At 36.1% G+C, this 15,826-nt stretch overlaps 1 protein-coding gene across 1 annotated transcript in view; it reads left to right on the top strand.

Annotated features, from left to right (window-relative positions):
• The window catches only part of MAP4K3 (mitogen-activated protein kinase kinase kinase kinase 3), a 187,945-nt gene that overhangs the window by 104,225 nt on the left and 67,894 nt on the right, over positions 1-15,826 (top strand). The window contains exons 4-10 of the mRNA XM_052649831.1: positions 2,706-2,770; positions 7,734-7,789; positions 8,348-8,395; positions 10,751-10,793; positions 12,580-12,652; positions 15,390-15,521; positions 15,717-15,779. Coding sequence (XP_052505791.1) covers positions 2,706-2,770; positions 7,734-7,789; positions 8,348-8,395; positions 10,751-10,793; positions 12,580-12,652; positions 15,390-15,521; positions 15,717-15,779 — 480 coding nt within the window. The remainder of the gene's footprint in view (positions 1-2,705; positions 2,771-7,733; positions 7,790-8,347; positions 8,396-10,750; positions 10,794-12,579; positions 12,653-15,389; positions 15,522-15,716; positions 15,780-15,826) is intronic.

The following is a 15,826-nucleotide window of genomic DNA, read 5'->3' as shown; positions in this document are numbered from 1 at the left end:
CTGTATTCTCAAAAAAGAGTGCAAAGGGCAAGTAATTTTTAGTGTTGTTATGAAAATGGGTTTAACCTTGCTGACCCACTGAAAGGATCTCTGGCACTCTTAGAGGGCCCCAGACCATACTTTGAGAACCATTGTCCTAAAGAAAGGATTCAGTTGAGAGAGATCAGGCTATGAAATCCTGCATTATACATATTGAATTATAGTCTAAACATCATTTCAAAGAATATCGGTTGACGGACTTGCCTGAGTCTTATACCTCTCTGTGCAGAGAGGTGCCAGGTGGTGATTCTGAGCAGTATACTTAGAGTGCTATTCAGTCACCAGTGGAAAAATTTCTTCTTAAGCTCATTAGTAACCTCACTTCTTGTTGTTTAGTCAGTAAGTCGTGTCTGATTCTTTGTGACCCCATGGGCTGTATCCTGCTAGGCTCCTCTGTCCATGGGCTTTCTCAGGCAAGAATACTGGAGTAAGTTGCCATTTCCTTCTCCTGGGGATCTTCCCAACCCAGGGATCAAACCCATGTGTCCCGCATTGGCAAATGAATTCTTTACCACTGAGCCACCTAGGAAGCCCAGCTAGGTCATGCTTCACCATCGGCTGCCATGTCTCAGTTTCATCGGTGCGTGGACCACCTGTAAATGTGAGGTCCTGGTTTCTTTCGCTGGGCTTCACTCTCTTCAGCTTTGTAGAATCACGGCAGTTTGTTCTCTTGTGTGCTGACCACACTCTTAACAGTCTGTGTTCGCTTGCTACGTGGTGCATGGTCCATCGCACCCAGCCAGGTCAGCTCACCCCTCAGGTCTGCCCCGTCACACCAGCACTGCCGTACGTGTCCACTCCTCACAGCAGCTCCACTTGTTAGTATACTGTTCGTGCACTGCTCCGAGGGCCTCCCTTGTGGCTCAGCTGGTCCAGAATCTGGCTACAATGTGGGAGACCCGGGTTGGGAAGATCCCCTGGAGAAGGGAAAGGCTTCCCACCCCAGTATTCTGGCCTGGAGAATTTTGCAGAGTCAGACACGACTGAGCGCCTTCCACTTTTCACGTGCACTACTCCGAATAGTACTTAGCTCTGGGTGCCACATGTTAAAGAGACACTGACAAACTAGAGACCTCCCAGATGAAGGTCACTAAACCGAGGCATCCACAGACCGCTGTTTGACAGTATGACCTCAGCCCATTCTAGCTTCGTGTCTTGCACTCTGTCTTCAGGTAGCCTGAGTTCAGCTCATGCTAAATCATCCACAGTCTCTCAAATGTGGGTCTTCTTTCAGAGTTTCATTCTTTTGCACAGACCTTTTCCATGTCTCTTGGCAGTGGGTTCCTACTTTAACTTCAAGACCCAACTCGAATGTTTTTTCCTCCCTTAACTATCCCTTAACTTGGCTGGTTATTTAACCTCTAGGTTCTTGCAGAACTTATACAAGGCCGGACTGGTCATTAATCAAACTATAATCCCGTCCAAGGGTCACCAGACCTTTTCTGTAAATAGCCATATAGTAAATAAACACTTTAAGTTTTGTGGATTTTGTGTGTTTCTCTCTATCTGAATAGCTCACCTTTGCTTTTAGTACAAAAACCAGCCACAGATAATATGTACGTGAACGAGTTTGACTATGTTCCAATAAAACTTGACACAGACACTAAAATTTGAATTTCACATAATTGTCATGTCCAGAAGCCTTTTGACAAGCCTCCCCCAACCATTTAAAAACATGAAAACCATTCATAATTCCTGGCCATGCAGAATCAGGCAGCAGGTTAGGTTTGGCCCACTGGCCATAGTTTGCCAACTCTGGATCTAATCAATTTGTTTATTCTTTCAATCGCTCATGTATTCATTCATTTATAGAATAAACACTCATTTACTGGATACCTAGGCACTATTGATACAGGGGTGAGAGAGACAGACATATTATGAAGGCAGAATCTTCTGTGTTAGACTGAGCGTGCTGAATTCAGAGACTTTCTATTGCATCTCTGCCCCCCAAGAATAGTACATTTCCTGGTACGTTTTGAGATGAAGTAATTAATGATTCAACAAAGGAATGAACAAAGGAATAAGCAATTATTTCTTTGCTAATTATTTCTCCTGTGACTTATGATTATGCTGTCTTATAATGTAAATGTGAAAGAGAAATTCTACTAAAGACAAGTGAGTGAGAGTTCTTTTTTTTCTTTTCTTTTGTTCTAAGGGATAAATTTTTAACAAAGGTTATTTTGGAAAGATCTTTGTTGAGTCTGGATATGAGGGTAAAATTTACATTTTGTCTGTTTTGTTGATAGGAGCGCCACCAAAGTGATGTAGTTTAAGATGTTTTGCTATTCTATGTGATAAATATTCTATATAATTTTTGGTATGAACCTTCTAATTAGCATTTAACTTTTATAATACAGTCATAAGGTAGATGGATAACTGATGGAAGGGAAGTTTTTGACTAAAAGGACATTTTATCTCATTTGAATGTGCTGGATGACATCTTTATATCCTGCAAAAGGTGTATTTTAAGAATTAAAACCTTAGGTTGAGTTACAGTAGCACATAAGTATCGAAGGTTCGTTTACTTATAGAGATTAGCTTCTCTCTTAAATAGCACTTTGCATTTATGTCGTTTTTCAAGGTATTAACATTACAGCCTTCAAATACTTGTCACTTCAAGTAGTTTTAATCATGAAAATGTGATAATGCTTATTTTCTTTTTATAGGCGAGATAAACTTTGGATTTGCATGGAGTTTTGCGGAGGTGGTTCCTTACAGGATATTTATCATGGTAAGACCAAAAGTTGTATGTTAAAGAGATTAAGTAGAATTTCTTAAAATACAGTTATTTACTATATTAAAAATCAATGTTTTGTGGAAAGTATGTTTTATCATTATACTATATGGATACATAAGGAAATTTAAGATATATATAGGCGAAAGGAGCATTTGCTTTCTAAGTTAGAAAGCTGCATGCAGTGGAATTATTTGCTAATTCTAAAGAAGGCATCTTATATATAGTTAGTTCAGTTGGAATAGGAAACAGGAAATGATAGATTTTCCAGAAGTGTTTTAGAAGGTATAATGAAGAAAATGGGCTTTAAATTGGTCTTTAAAAGATCGGTGAACTTTGGGTACAAAGAAGAGAGCAATGTGTGCTCCTGGGGGTGAAGCAGCAGCAGAGTGACGTGAAGGTGTGACTCGAGATCGCTCTCACTGTCTGGGGTGTGTCTGGGATCAGATCCAGAGAGCCTCGAAAGCCAGAAAGAGGGACTCACTGGGTAGTCTAGTGGCTAAGACTCATTGCTTCTACTGCAGGGGGCATGGGTTCGATCCTTGGGCAGGGAACTTAAAAAGGCCAGAAGGAAAAACATGAGAACATTGAGTATTTCTGCTTCATGAAAAGTTATTTATTTTCTGAGAATGTTTTTTATTAAGTGTGGCTGTTCTTTGTATTTGAGAATTTTTTCCTTTTTATTAATAACATTTTGATTCAGTGAAAATTGAAAGATATTTGGCACCATTTGCATTACAGAACATAGTGTTTCTGGAAGTTTGTTATAAATTTTAAAAGCTATTTTCCCCTTTTATTGTCTTCATTTGGACTAATTTCTCTACTATGGTTTCCATACTGATTGATTTAATTTCCTTCTGTTTGAAGTTTTTTCCAGCTAAATCTCCTGGTGGTAAACTCAGTCTTTGATCCTCATTCTTAAATGATAGAGTAAGCAGACATAGGCACATTTTATCCTCTGGCAGATGTTTTCTGTCAGCATTTCAAAGATCCTGGACCGTTGTCCTCTCATTTCTGTAGTTGTTGGTACCTTCTGCTAACTATTGATCCTTGGCAGGTAATCTTCCTTTCTTTCTAATTGCTTTTAAGATTTTTCTCATTTCTGGTGTTTCTAGTATCTAAATGTAGATTACGTTTCCTGCTGGGAACTTAAAATGCTTACCTATGAGATTTAGTTCTTTTATCAAATCTGACAATGGCTAATACTGTCTCTTCAAATAGTTTCTCCTTCAGTTTCTCTGATTGCTCCTTCTAGAATTTCCATTCCATGTCTGTTAAAGTCGCCTTCATGTTTTCCAGTTTTTAGCCCCTCAGAACACTGAGGATACTCATAGCCATCTTCCAGTTCACTGATTGTACACATGTGATAAGTACATCCATTAGGTTTTCATTTTTGGTGACTGTATTTTTCATTTCTAAAAACTGATTCTGTTTCAGGTCTCCTTCAATTTTTTGTCTTATTCTTTTCTTGTAATTTTTCATCTGTTCTTTTACACCTTTAGTTTTTTGAAGCATACTTATTTTTCAGTCTTAGATTGCTTCATAATTTCATCAGATATGTATGATTCATCTCCTATGTCTGATTCTGCTTTCTTCATTAGGAAAAGCCACTTGTTACAGAAACAGGTTGTCATGTTATCTTTCCATATCAACCTTCTGATGGAGATGACATAGTAATACGAATTTGTTGGTGCTGATTGGTTTATGAAGAATCTATGGAAGAAATAATTTTGTATTAACTTGGGTGCTGTCAGACATACATGCTGAGGATATACATGCTTATACACAGCTCCAAACCCTCTTTCTCTGCATTCACGCCTTTGATTTCACCTAGGTTTCTACCAAGTAACCTCCTCAGGGCAATGTATACTTCTATTTGGCTGCAGTCTACAGTGCTGTCTACTCACATAACCATGTAAAACGTGTACTTCCATTTGTGTGTGTGTGTGTGTGTGTCTGTTTCCTCCTCTCTCTCTCTCTCATCATGTTGTCATTCCATTGGGAGTAGTATAAAATATGCTGGATTACCTTGTTTGGTCAAAGAGATGTTCTACTTTTCTAATAACCACAGTGCTTATGGGTTTTTGTTTGTTTCTTTGCTGGCATATACAAATTATATTCTGATCCATTATGCAATTTTTTTTTTACTAAAGCGGCTTTTTAAAAATTATTTATCTTTATTTCTAAAGTACCATTAAGTGAATTTTTATATTTTTTTCTTACTGTCCTTAATTCCATCATCTACTCAGTGTGATTTTCTTAAATTTAAATCTTCTTAAAAGGTGAACCATATTAGTTATCTGTTGCTGTGCAACAATGATCTTAAAATTCGTTGTCTTAAAACAAACATTTGTTATCTCACAGTTACTAAGGGTCAAGAATTAAGAATGGCTTAATTGGGTGATTTGCCTTGTAGGACAGGCCAAAACATGCATAAGACATTTGGTCCGTGCTCAAAGTCCTTGCGGTTTGGTCCTGTGCAGTGAGCATATTTGTTCATGCCACATGGTTCTATACAGGACCTGATATAGTCATCTTTTAGCGTGGACCAAATGCCTTAAGGACATTGTGGGCAGGACCAAATATGAACAAATACCAAGAGCCTTTTGTTGTGAATCGAAAGGCTTACGGAGGTTTTAGGCAGAACCAAATGTCTGCTAAAATGGGTGGTTTTAGTTCATGGTCACTCATGAAGTTGTAGTCAAACTTGCCTGGAACTGTAGTCATCTGAAGGCTTGACTAAGGTTGAAGGATTTACTTTCTAGATAATTCACTTACATCAGTATTAGCAGGAGGTCTCAGTTTTGCCATGTTGATTTCACTGTAGGATAGCTTGAGTCTCTTCATAGGATGGCAGCTGATTTCTCCCAGAGGAAATGATCCCAAAGAGCAAGGAAGAAGCCACAGACTTTTTATGATGTAGTCTTAGAAGTTGTGTTCTGTCACTACCATTACAGTTTGTTCTTTAAAAGCAAGTCATTTTGTCCAGCCCACTCTCAGGAAGGGAATTAAGTTGCAGCTCTTGAGGGGGCTGCATCAAAGAATTCATGGACATGTTTTTGACCACATGGCTGGGTGCAATGGGGCAAATCCTTCTCCTCTCCTTTTGTTTACTTTTCTTTGCAGAACTAACATTAGAACTTTATACTGTTGCAACATAATAGATTTTTTGGTCTCTGTTTTTCATTGAACATTTTTTTTTTCTGTTTGATATTGTCCTTTAAAAACTTTCTACACTCTGTTAAATCATTTATGTTGAATTTTTTTCTCATTCATTTCATAATTTTGAGATCATCTTCAGTGGGAGTTCCATATGACTTTAAAGAGTGTGTCCTTTCAACAATATTGGGTTCTTTTCCCCAGGGCTCCAGTGGCCTCATTGTTTTCGATATATATTTGAACTCTAAACCTCAGTGAAGAAGCGACCGTATAAATTCCAAGAGAAGATATCTTTTTCCCCTGTCCAGATCCCAGGCCATGATACATCCCTAGTCATCTCCTGATGCTTATCTGCTACTTTAATGAAGATGTAGCCCTTTGAGGATTCTGGTTTTATGTGGGTGTTTGTTTAAACTCTTCCTTTGCAGGCCTATAACCTTTTATTCTGTGCTCATGTAGGGGATAAAACTAAAGCCATAGCTTACTAAGATTGGCCTTCTAAGAGACAGCTAGACTATTTGACATTTTTACCATTCTGTTTTTCATTTCTCTTTTTGCTTTTGGCTTCTGGGCAAGTGTCTTACTGTTTATAAGCTTAGCTAGGCATTTTAAAAATTATTTTTAAATGTTTACCTGATGTTACTTTCAGGGTTTTCAAGTTATCTTATTTGTCATATTGTGGGAACAGACTTGTCAAGAAGGCCTTTCTTACTGGATGAGAATAGGCTTATAAACCACAGAAACTAGTTACTATATCGTTCATCCTCAGACATTGAAATTTAGCCTTGTCCCTAAAAGAATCTAAGTGAAATAGATTCTTCTCTCCCACAGTGGTAAAATACAAGTAGTCTGAACTACACATTTTTACAAAACGTTTAAGTTTGTGTAAGTGGGAGATCACTATCTAGTATATGATTTCATTGTTGGGATTTAATTCAATTTCTGGAATAGTTTCTCCCCTGTAACTTATTTCTTACATTCTAAAGTGATTTAATAGTGAAAAAGAAAAAAATTGTTTGAATGTTTTTCATAGTCAGCAGATGCACACAGAGGAAATACTATTCAAATATTATGATATTAAACTATATATATGTTATATATATATATAGAGAGAGAGAGAGATGGAAAGATGTCCGTGATAAGTAAAAAGGCAAGTTCCAGAGTTGTATGTGTAATATGATTCCATTTATGTTTATGTGTGTGTGCACTGCCTACCTGCACTGTATAAAATATCTGTATAAAGTCATTGGGTGGAGATAGGCCACACTGTTGATTTTGTTTATTATTGAGTAATAGTGGTTTGAATCAGGAAGAGACCTAACTCTGTTGATTGAAATTTTTTATAGTGAACATGTGTACTTTTATATCTATAAAGCAAATAATTTTAGGGGAAAAGTATTGTTTTTAACTTAGCCAATAATACATGTTATGTCAGTTTTTTTTTTTTTTAAGTTTTAATGAAAACTAGTTAGACATCTTGACTGTGCTTTCTTTAACATTTAAGAGGTATTATGATCAGGTATAAAAAATGAAAATGTAAATTAATTTCATTGACTATTTCACTGTTTTATTCATTCTGCGAACATTTAGTCAGTAGCCTTTCCATGGCAGGCACTGTTCTAAACACTGGGGATACAGTGAGCAAATCAGAATTTTTTTAATTCCTGCCCTCATGGAACTTACATTTTAGTAGACTTTAAAATATTAAGTTTGTTGCTTAGTGGAACTTTTACAACTTTCTCTTTTATTGAAAAAAGACACTTTGAGTAATTCTATTAACATTAATTTTCTCCTCTTATAGTAACGGGACCTCTCTCAGAACTGCAAATAGCGTATGTTAGCAGAGAAACACTACAGGTAAATTCAATGCTAATTGAAAAGTAATGTTCTTTATTAAAGTAAATGTTTGATTATTATGTATAAGCTGTCAAGTAGAATAAGGATTAAATATTCCAGTTTGGAAAATTCTTAAATTTGCAAATTATATTTGCAAATAAACTATTTAAAGCTTTAGTATGATAATATACCTTGTAAAATTGGATTTACTTATTTACTTTTATATATCTCTTAGTACCAAAGAAAGTCTTGAAAATTAAACGCTCTTATGGAATTGAAACTCATTCTGATACTAATTGGATATTTATTTTTTAAATGTTATTTCAAACTGAGCAGAGTTTAGTGAAAATTATTTGTCTTAGGAAAATTAGCAGTTCAGAGTGAGCTCTGCCTCTTTCCTTTTCTTGATTCTTTTATCTTTTTGGATATTCCAGTAAAATAAAGTGATTGCTAGAGCTTTCTGTGATGAGTAAATAAGTAAGAGAGACTACTACTCAGTTAACCACTGTAAATCCTAGAGTGTTTTTTGTAGTAAAGTCTTATTACTGTTTCTGCCTTTTTTTTTTTTTGAAACTCCAGGGATTATACTATCTTCACAGTAAAGGAAAAATGCACAGAGATATAAAGGTATATATCATATGTTTATTTAATGGCCCTCTTCTTCTTCTTAAAATATTCTGATCAAACTGAGCAAAATTGTCTCAATTATTCTATTTGATGAATTTGTTGTCTTAATATGTTACTATAATAAAGTTGAGTGATACTTTGAAGATTTTCATTATTTTTTTTGTAGCAGCTCTATTGAGATACAGTTTACATACCATCAAATTCATGCCTTCTAAAGAGTACAATTGTGGATTCATGTTTTAATAACACATTTTATCTTGTTTGTAGTTATTTATTTATAAAATGTAAATTAGGTCCATAACTTCCACTAATTTACGGTCTTTAGGAAGTTTCTGGTTGGCCAAAATGTTTGTTCAGGTTTTCTTCTGTAAGATGTTTAGTAAATTTTGGCAGTCTTAAGAAACTGTCTTTAATAATGTATCAAGATGGATAAATTAAACCTTGACCTTTTCTGCTAGTCTTTAACTGGCAGGGGAGAGCAGGTGTGCCAGACATGCTTGGTAAAACACCCTTATGGTAGGACTCAGGTTATTTCCAAAGATAACTGACATCTCCTTTCTTTTTCCTCATCCACCTTACCTCCTGAGGTTTTCTCTAACAGAAAGGTTTAGCCTTTTGAGGGGGAGGGGTGGATCATGTATTCTTTGAGTCTCTGATGAAAGCCATGGACTCTCTCCTCGGAAAATGCCCTTATGCACATGCCTTCAAATTGTGCATGAAATTTCAGTGGACTATCAGATCACCTGCTGAGATCCTCTGCTTTAAGTATGGTTCGTAAGCCTGTTAAAAGACATAAGAAAAGAGCCTTGGATTCAAAGGTAGGAGGGATCCTAAGAAGATAAGTAGATCAAGAAAGATTCTGTCATTGGCACTTCAGTGATCTGGAAGAAGTGAAAGATTTTTGTTGGAAATGGAGGTTGGAATGCTTTCTAAGCAGAGGTAACAGTGTGGGCAGAGATACAGAGATCAGAATTTTGGGGTCATTTTAGGGATTGTAAAGTCCACATCTTACAGGTTGAAGAGAAGAAAATGTAGGAGAGTGTTAAGAGATGGGGTTGGCCAGGAGGTTTGATGCTCCATTATGCAAAAGCTTGTGTGCTAGACTCCAGAGTTGGGCCTGATTAGCTAGGTTCCGGCCATTGCCACTGTTTCTCCCCATCGAAGCCGCTTATGGAATAGCCTTCTAGCTGGTCTTCCTGCTCCTGTTCTCAAGTGGTCCTACAAGCAGTTCTCTATCTCACAACCGAAGTGACCTTTTTAGCTCAGATCTTGTCACCCTTCTGCTTATAAACTACCATTGGCTTCCCATGATACTCCATATATATTCAGACTTTTTAACGTGGCCATTAAAGTTATGCATGATCTGGCCCCTGCTTTCCTCTCTGACCTCATTTCACACGTCTCTTCGCTCTACTCATTCTGTTCTAGCCGCACTAAACTTGCAGTTCCTGGAACATGTCAAGGTCATTCTGGTCCCAGGACTTTGTATTTGCTGTTACTGGAATGCTCTAGATTTTAGCATGACTCTTACCCTCTCTTCATCTGAATCTCTGTGTAATTATCACTGCCTTAGCGAGGACTTTTCTTCCGGCTTTATCTTCAGAGCACTTACCTGTATCAGTCTTTGAACCACTTGTTGGTTCATTCATTCATTCATTCGTGTGTGTTCGGTTTTAGATTTTCTTTCTCTCTTACTTGGATGTAAGCTCCATGAGAGCTATAACTTTTTTGTTACTATAACCCCAGAGCTTAAAATAGCATATGGTTGCTGGTAGTCTCTCAGGGAGAGAGGGATGAATGAGTGTGTAGATGGATGGATTGAAGGAAGGAAGGAAGCAAGCATCATAACCACAGGTGACATGATAAAAACTGTAATTAAAAAAAAAAATCTGGAGAGAACAAATCGAAGACTCTGCAAGAGTCTAGTTAGCTAGGGCCTGATTCAAGTTGAAATCGCTACTCTAGTGTGTTTTTCCTTTTCCTCATCTCTCCCGTTTCTCCTTAGAGCTGCAATAATATCACGGGGTGCAGATTTTGGTCATTTCTTCCTCTTTGGGGTAGGAAGGGATTTCCTGATATTTTTTCCCCAAACGTACTCTTATGAAATTGATTGCATCCTGAATCATAGAGGCTGCTTACTTTTGCTTTCTCCTTTAAAAGTTGCCCAAGGAGGAGGGGGGTGCAGCCTATAGAGGCAGTATTTCTATTTAACATTTTAATTGGGCATACTTTAAATCATAAGTATTTCTAGGTCTGAGACTGCCATTTGTTATTTTAAATGTGTATGTTTAATGTATTATATGTGCGGTCTGATAAAATGTTTCCTACTTTAACTGAAATGTTCTCACTTTGAAGGGAGCTAACATTCTATTAACGGATAATGGTCATGTAAAATTAGGTAAGTAAATTTGAGTTTCATCACTTACACAAATTTATTTCAAAGGATAGTAAGTTTGTTTTACTCTGTAGGACTAGGTTTCCCCTTTCAGCAGTGTCTATATATTTTTAGGTAGACATTTCATTGCAGGACATAACATATATAATCTCTCTGTATCTGTTTCCTCTTCTCTTAAATGGGAATCAGATTTGTCCTTCACATAGGACAGATTTGTTATAAATAATGATTGATGATATAATGAATAGTGAAATAATATACCTTGAAATTTCTTTCACCTCTAACCCTAAAAGAATGGAACTTCTAGTAAGAAATCTGTACAAAATATCCCCTGTAACCAAAAACAAGGCAAACAGACAAAATAAAAAAATCAATAATGCCAAAAAGCCTACCTACTTACATAAGCTTTTAAAATAAAACACAGTATTAACTTACATAAGAATGCGATTTAGATGCTAAATGGGCGCTTATTTTGTAACTTTTGGTTGTCACCTTATGATTAAAGCAGTTCAAAACCTAAATTATAACTTAATTTGAAAGTTTAAGATAGAAAACATGTACAATATAGTAACTTTATAAAATTGTGTCTGTTAGGTTTGAAACAATTATTTTGAACTAGATGCCACTATAAAATCAAAATTCAAATATTTATTTTCTAAAAATAAGATAAAACTATTTTGATCTATAGCCTATAATAGGACTAAGCAAATTTAAAAGTACAATAATTTGCATAAAAAATTTCCTAAGTCACCTCTATATATGAGAAAAGCGGCTATCTAACTATTGATGGCTTAGAGAACAGTTCCCATCTGCAATTTAATGTTTTGTGTCAATATTATGTGCCTGAGAGACCTATATATATCTTAGTTTGTAAAGATTTATAAATCATTTGTTAAAAAACTAGAAAATACAGAATTCAACATACTTAAATAGCAACATAAAAATAAACTGACACAAAGATAAATTTCTTGATAGTGATTGACATTGGTATTAGAATGTATTGCCAAGGTAAGATTTTTAGAAAAAGTCTGTTTCAATGTCATTTCGTGATAGATTTGCCAGTAGAGATTCCTTTTTTTTCTTTAATGTCAGCTGTAATGTGTATGGCAGGAAATGAATGGAATTCCTACTTAAGGTCTCTTCCAGCGACTTTCCTTGAATTTCAGGTCCTGGGAATTAGAAATTATAACATTAAGTCTGTCAGGTTAGAGTCTCTCAGTTGGTTCTTCATCAAAATTATTGATCTTGACTTTTGTTGTCATTTGATTCACATGGGGATGTATGGGAATCCACATGGCTATCATGTACCATATTTTGTGATATTTTAATGCTCAGTTCAGTTCAGTCGCTCAGTCATGTCTGACTCTTTGCGACCCCATGAATTGCAGCACGCCAGGCCTCCCTGTCCATCACCAACTCCTGGAGTTCACTCAGACTCACGTCCATCAAGTCCGTGATGCCATCCAGCCATCTCATCCTGTCGTCCCCTTCTCCTCCTGCCCCCAATCCCTCCCAGCATCAGAGCTTTTTCCAATGAGTCAACTCTTCACATGAGGTGGCCAAAGTACTGGAGTTTCAGCTTTAGCATCATTCCTTCCAAAGAACACCCAGGACTGATCTCCTTTAGAATGGACTGATTGGATTTTAATGCTGGTCCACTTAAATTAAAGATTTTAGAGTGATGTTTGAGAATGTCTCATTTCTATGAAATTAATTAAAATAATTATTGAAATTTTTTCATTTTACTTTCAGTTTTATTTTCTAAATGTTTCTCTCTTTTTTTTAATAGCTGATTTTGGGGTGTCTGCTCAGATAACAGCTACGATTGCCAAACGGAAGTCTTTCATTGGTACACCATATTGGTAATTTTATTTTGACTGATAATCTAACTTTCTGTTTTTCTATCATTATTGTATGCAGTGTTTATTTAAAAATAGACTGAATGGTCTAAAACAGATTAAGGAGGTCATCAACAGGCCAAGTAATTTAGGCATATACACTGTGGATGAATTACATAATCATTGAATATTCTACCATGTTATTTTTCACTAAGTGGAAAAGGCATTAAAGATTGATGTGGCTTTTAGAAAACCTGATACAAACCTGATAGTTCCAGTTTTGTCCCCCAAAACCCTCAACTCTTGGTCCTACACATATTATGTGTATTTTCATAGATCAGCCTGTATTCTGACGCATTTTTCAACATTTTATTACAGTATTCTCTGGCTCAAAAGTTTTTGAACCAGCTATTTGGAAGGAACCTAGTCATCAATAAAGTGATAATTGCCTTGCATTAAATTTTACTTATTTCTGGGATTCTTGGCTTGCTTGTTAGTCTTTTCCTCCACACGCTCTTAGATTTGTTCTTCCTCCTGTTTGCCACATCATTTACTATTATTTGACTTCTGTCCAAATATATCTTCTAGATTTGTCAAAGATGGTATGTTTATAATTCTCTTTTTGTTACCATTATTTGGGGTTGATTTCCGAGAGGAATAAGAGATTGAAGAGTTATCTGTTACAGCTCTTTTTAGGAACTCTGTCTCCTCAGTTTGATTTTAAACATCTGGAGGAGCTCTCATTCAGTCTCCAGGATCTAACATGATTCTCCTCCGACTCTTCAACTCTCTCTCATGTCATGTCTTTCCCACCTAAACTCTAGGGATGTAGGATATTTACGGAATCTCTCATTCACTGTCACCAAGGTGGATAGTCATTCCAATTAATCAGAAGAGGTCTGTGATATTGGCAAATCTCAAAATTAATGCACAACACATGTACCTTAAACATTTTATTTCAATTCAAGGTGAGTGTACGTTTTTTTTGGCAGAGGACAGTCTTCTGATATAGGATCAAGGCCTTTTCTTCGTGCAGATAACTAGTTAGATGCATGCAAATGAACCATGCTTTTTAGTTTGTGTTTCTCTAAAGTCTAGTGAGAGCCTAGCCAGTCAGGTCTGTTGAGGTATAAATGAAACTCTGTGGCTGTGAAAAATGCCACCACAATCACTGTGAAACATAGGTTTCCATCACCCAGGAAAGTTTCCTTTTGTCACCTTTTCATAAATTATTTTTGCCCATCCCTAGCCTCTGGCAGCACCTGATCTGACTTTTGTCTCTATAGTTTTGCCTTTTCCCCCAGTGTCATGCAAATGGAATCATGCAGTGTGTAGCCTTCCTAATCTCTTAGAGCTGTCCTGTTCTTAACCTGGTTTGCCAGATTTTTTTGGTTTTTCGTCTTTAGAAACTTGTCTTCAAGAATCTTTTCTAAAGCATACATTTTCATTTTCATGACAACTTATTCTTTTTACCTTCATAATAAATTAGTTTTTGTAATATTTAGTTAAATTACATATTCATAGTAACAAATGTAACAAACAGGTTCACAGATGACTCAGTTGGCTGTGGTAAGGATGCAGCCTAATTGGCAGGAGTAGAAGTGCACAGGGTGGAATCTGCCACTCATATTTTTGTAGAGGAAGAGGGAGCATCACCTGTGAGCTCGTTAAGGTGCTGCCTGTGTGCATCTTCATCCTCTATAGGGCATCTCCACAGCTATCAATAAGGTTACAACCATCATCCTTAAAAATCCACTTTTCTTATGATAATTTGCATAGTCATAAGAGCTACTTTAAAGTTAAAAACCATCTTAAGATCAAGGGTTTAGAAAATTAGAAGGAGTTTTATTGCTTGTTTTGTTAACTTGACTGACTTGCTTGACTTTCCTGAAATAATACTGGGAAAATAAACATTCTTGTAAGGCTGCCTAGTTAAATCATACTTTTTTTTTTTTTTTAATCGTACTTTTGTTAAGTAAAAGTTGAAGTGTTTATCTCGTAGTTATTTTTAGAACTACTGCTTAGGATTTGAAATTTTTTATATTTGAAAATCAATGTAAGTATTTAATAAAATATAGATTTATAGAGATAGAAAAAGGCTACATAAAGTTGAAAGAAACAAAAAATTTACTGAATTTAGGTAACTTTCCTCTTAGTAAATACATTTCTTTAAAAAAAGCAGACACTCATTTTTATAACTTTCTACATACCAAGTTTATAGTACATACTAGTTAAGTACTAAGTCAAGATTCTTGGTGCCCTGGTAAATAGTTTTGGTCAAGCGAAAACAGTCAGAGACCAGATGACAGTTATTGATGTAAAAAGGAAGAGCTAAAAATGATAAATCATTTATTACAGTATGTTATTTCTCTATAGAAGTTTGCATATACAGAGGAAAGATTGGGGTTTGGACAAATTTAGTACATGTTGCTATATGACATTTGTAAATTGTTATAAACCTGTATACTAAATAGCTAACTTAGCAAAGTAACAGATGAGAAAGCAGTAGGGGCTTGGGATGGGGAGGGTGCAATCTCATCTTATGAGATGTTGCAGTCTTGGGAAATACGAGCCACCTTAAGTGCTCCATACTTATTTTTCAGATGTCAAGGTCTCAGTAGGCCTCAGCTTACACAGTGATGGTTCCATGTGTCTGGTGGGAATAAGAAGATTAAAATATAGTGAACAAAAAAAAATAAAAATAAAAAAATAAAATAAAATACAGTGAACAGTTTTTTCTTTTCCGGAATATTTCCTTCAGGATGGCTCCAGAAGTCGCAGCTGTTGAGAGGAAAGGGGGGTACAATCAGCTGTGTGATCTCTGGGCCGTGGGGATCACTGCCATAGAACTTGCCGAGCTGCAGCCGCCCATGTTTGACTTGCACCCGATGAGGTCAGTGTATCGTACCTGAAGAATGCTGTGCTTAAATGAAGGTCCCATCCCCCTCCCAGTACTGTTTCTCATGTCATGACCAAAGAGCATTCTTAGTTTCGCTTCACCTTATTTGGGAATAGTAGTAGTAGAATTGATGTTTTATACTGAAGTATGCAGTCTTAAAATGCTGTGTAATGATTGTTGATTTTTCAGAGCATTATTTCTAATGACAAAAAGCAATTTTCAGCCTCCTAAACTAAAGGATAAGATGAAGTGGTAAGTATTTTTGTGCTATTTACTTTTACAGTCATGAGCAAAAAACA

The sequence above is a fragment of the Budorcas taxicolor genome, chromosome 11 (assembly GCF_023091745.1).
Source record: "Budorcas taxicolor isolate Tak-1 chromosome 11, Takin1.1, whole genome shotgun sequence".
NCBI classification, from domain to species: domain Eukaryota; kingdom Metazoa; phylum Chordata; class Mammalia; order Artiodactyla; family Bovidae; genus Budorcas; species Budorcas taxicolor.
Note: the sequence above shows the minus strand (reverse complement) of the source record. Positions and strands in the feature narration are given on the sequence as shown.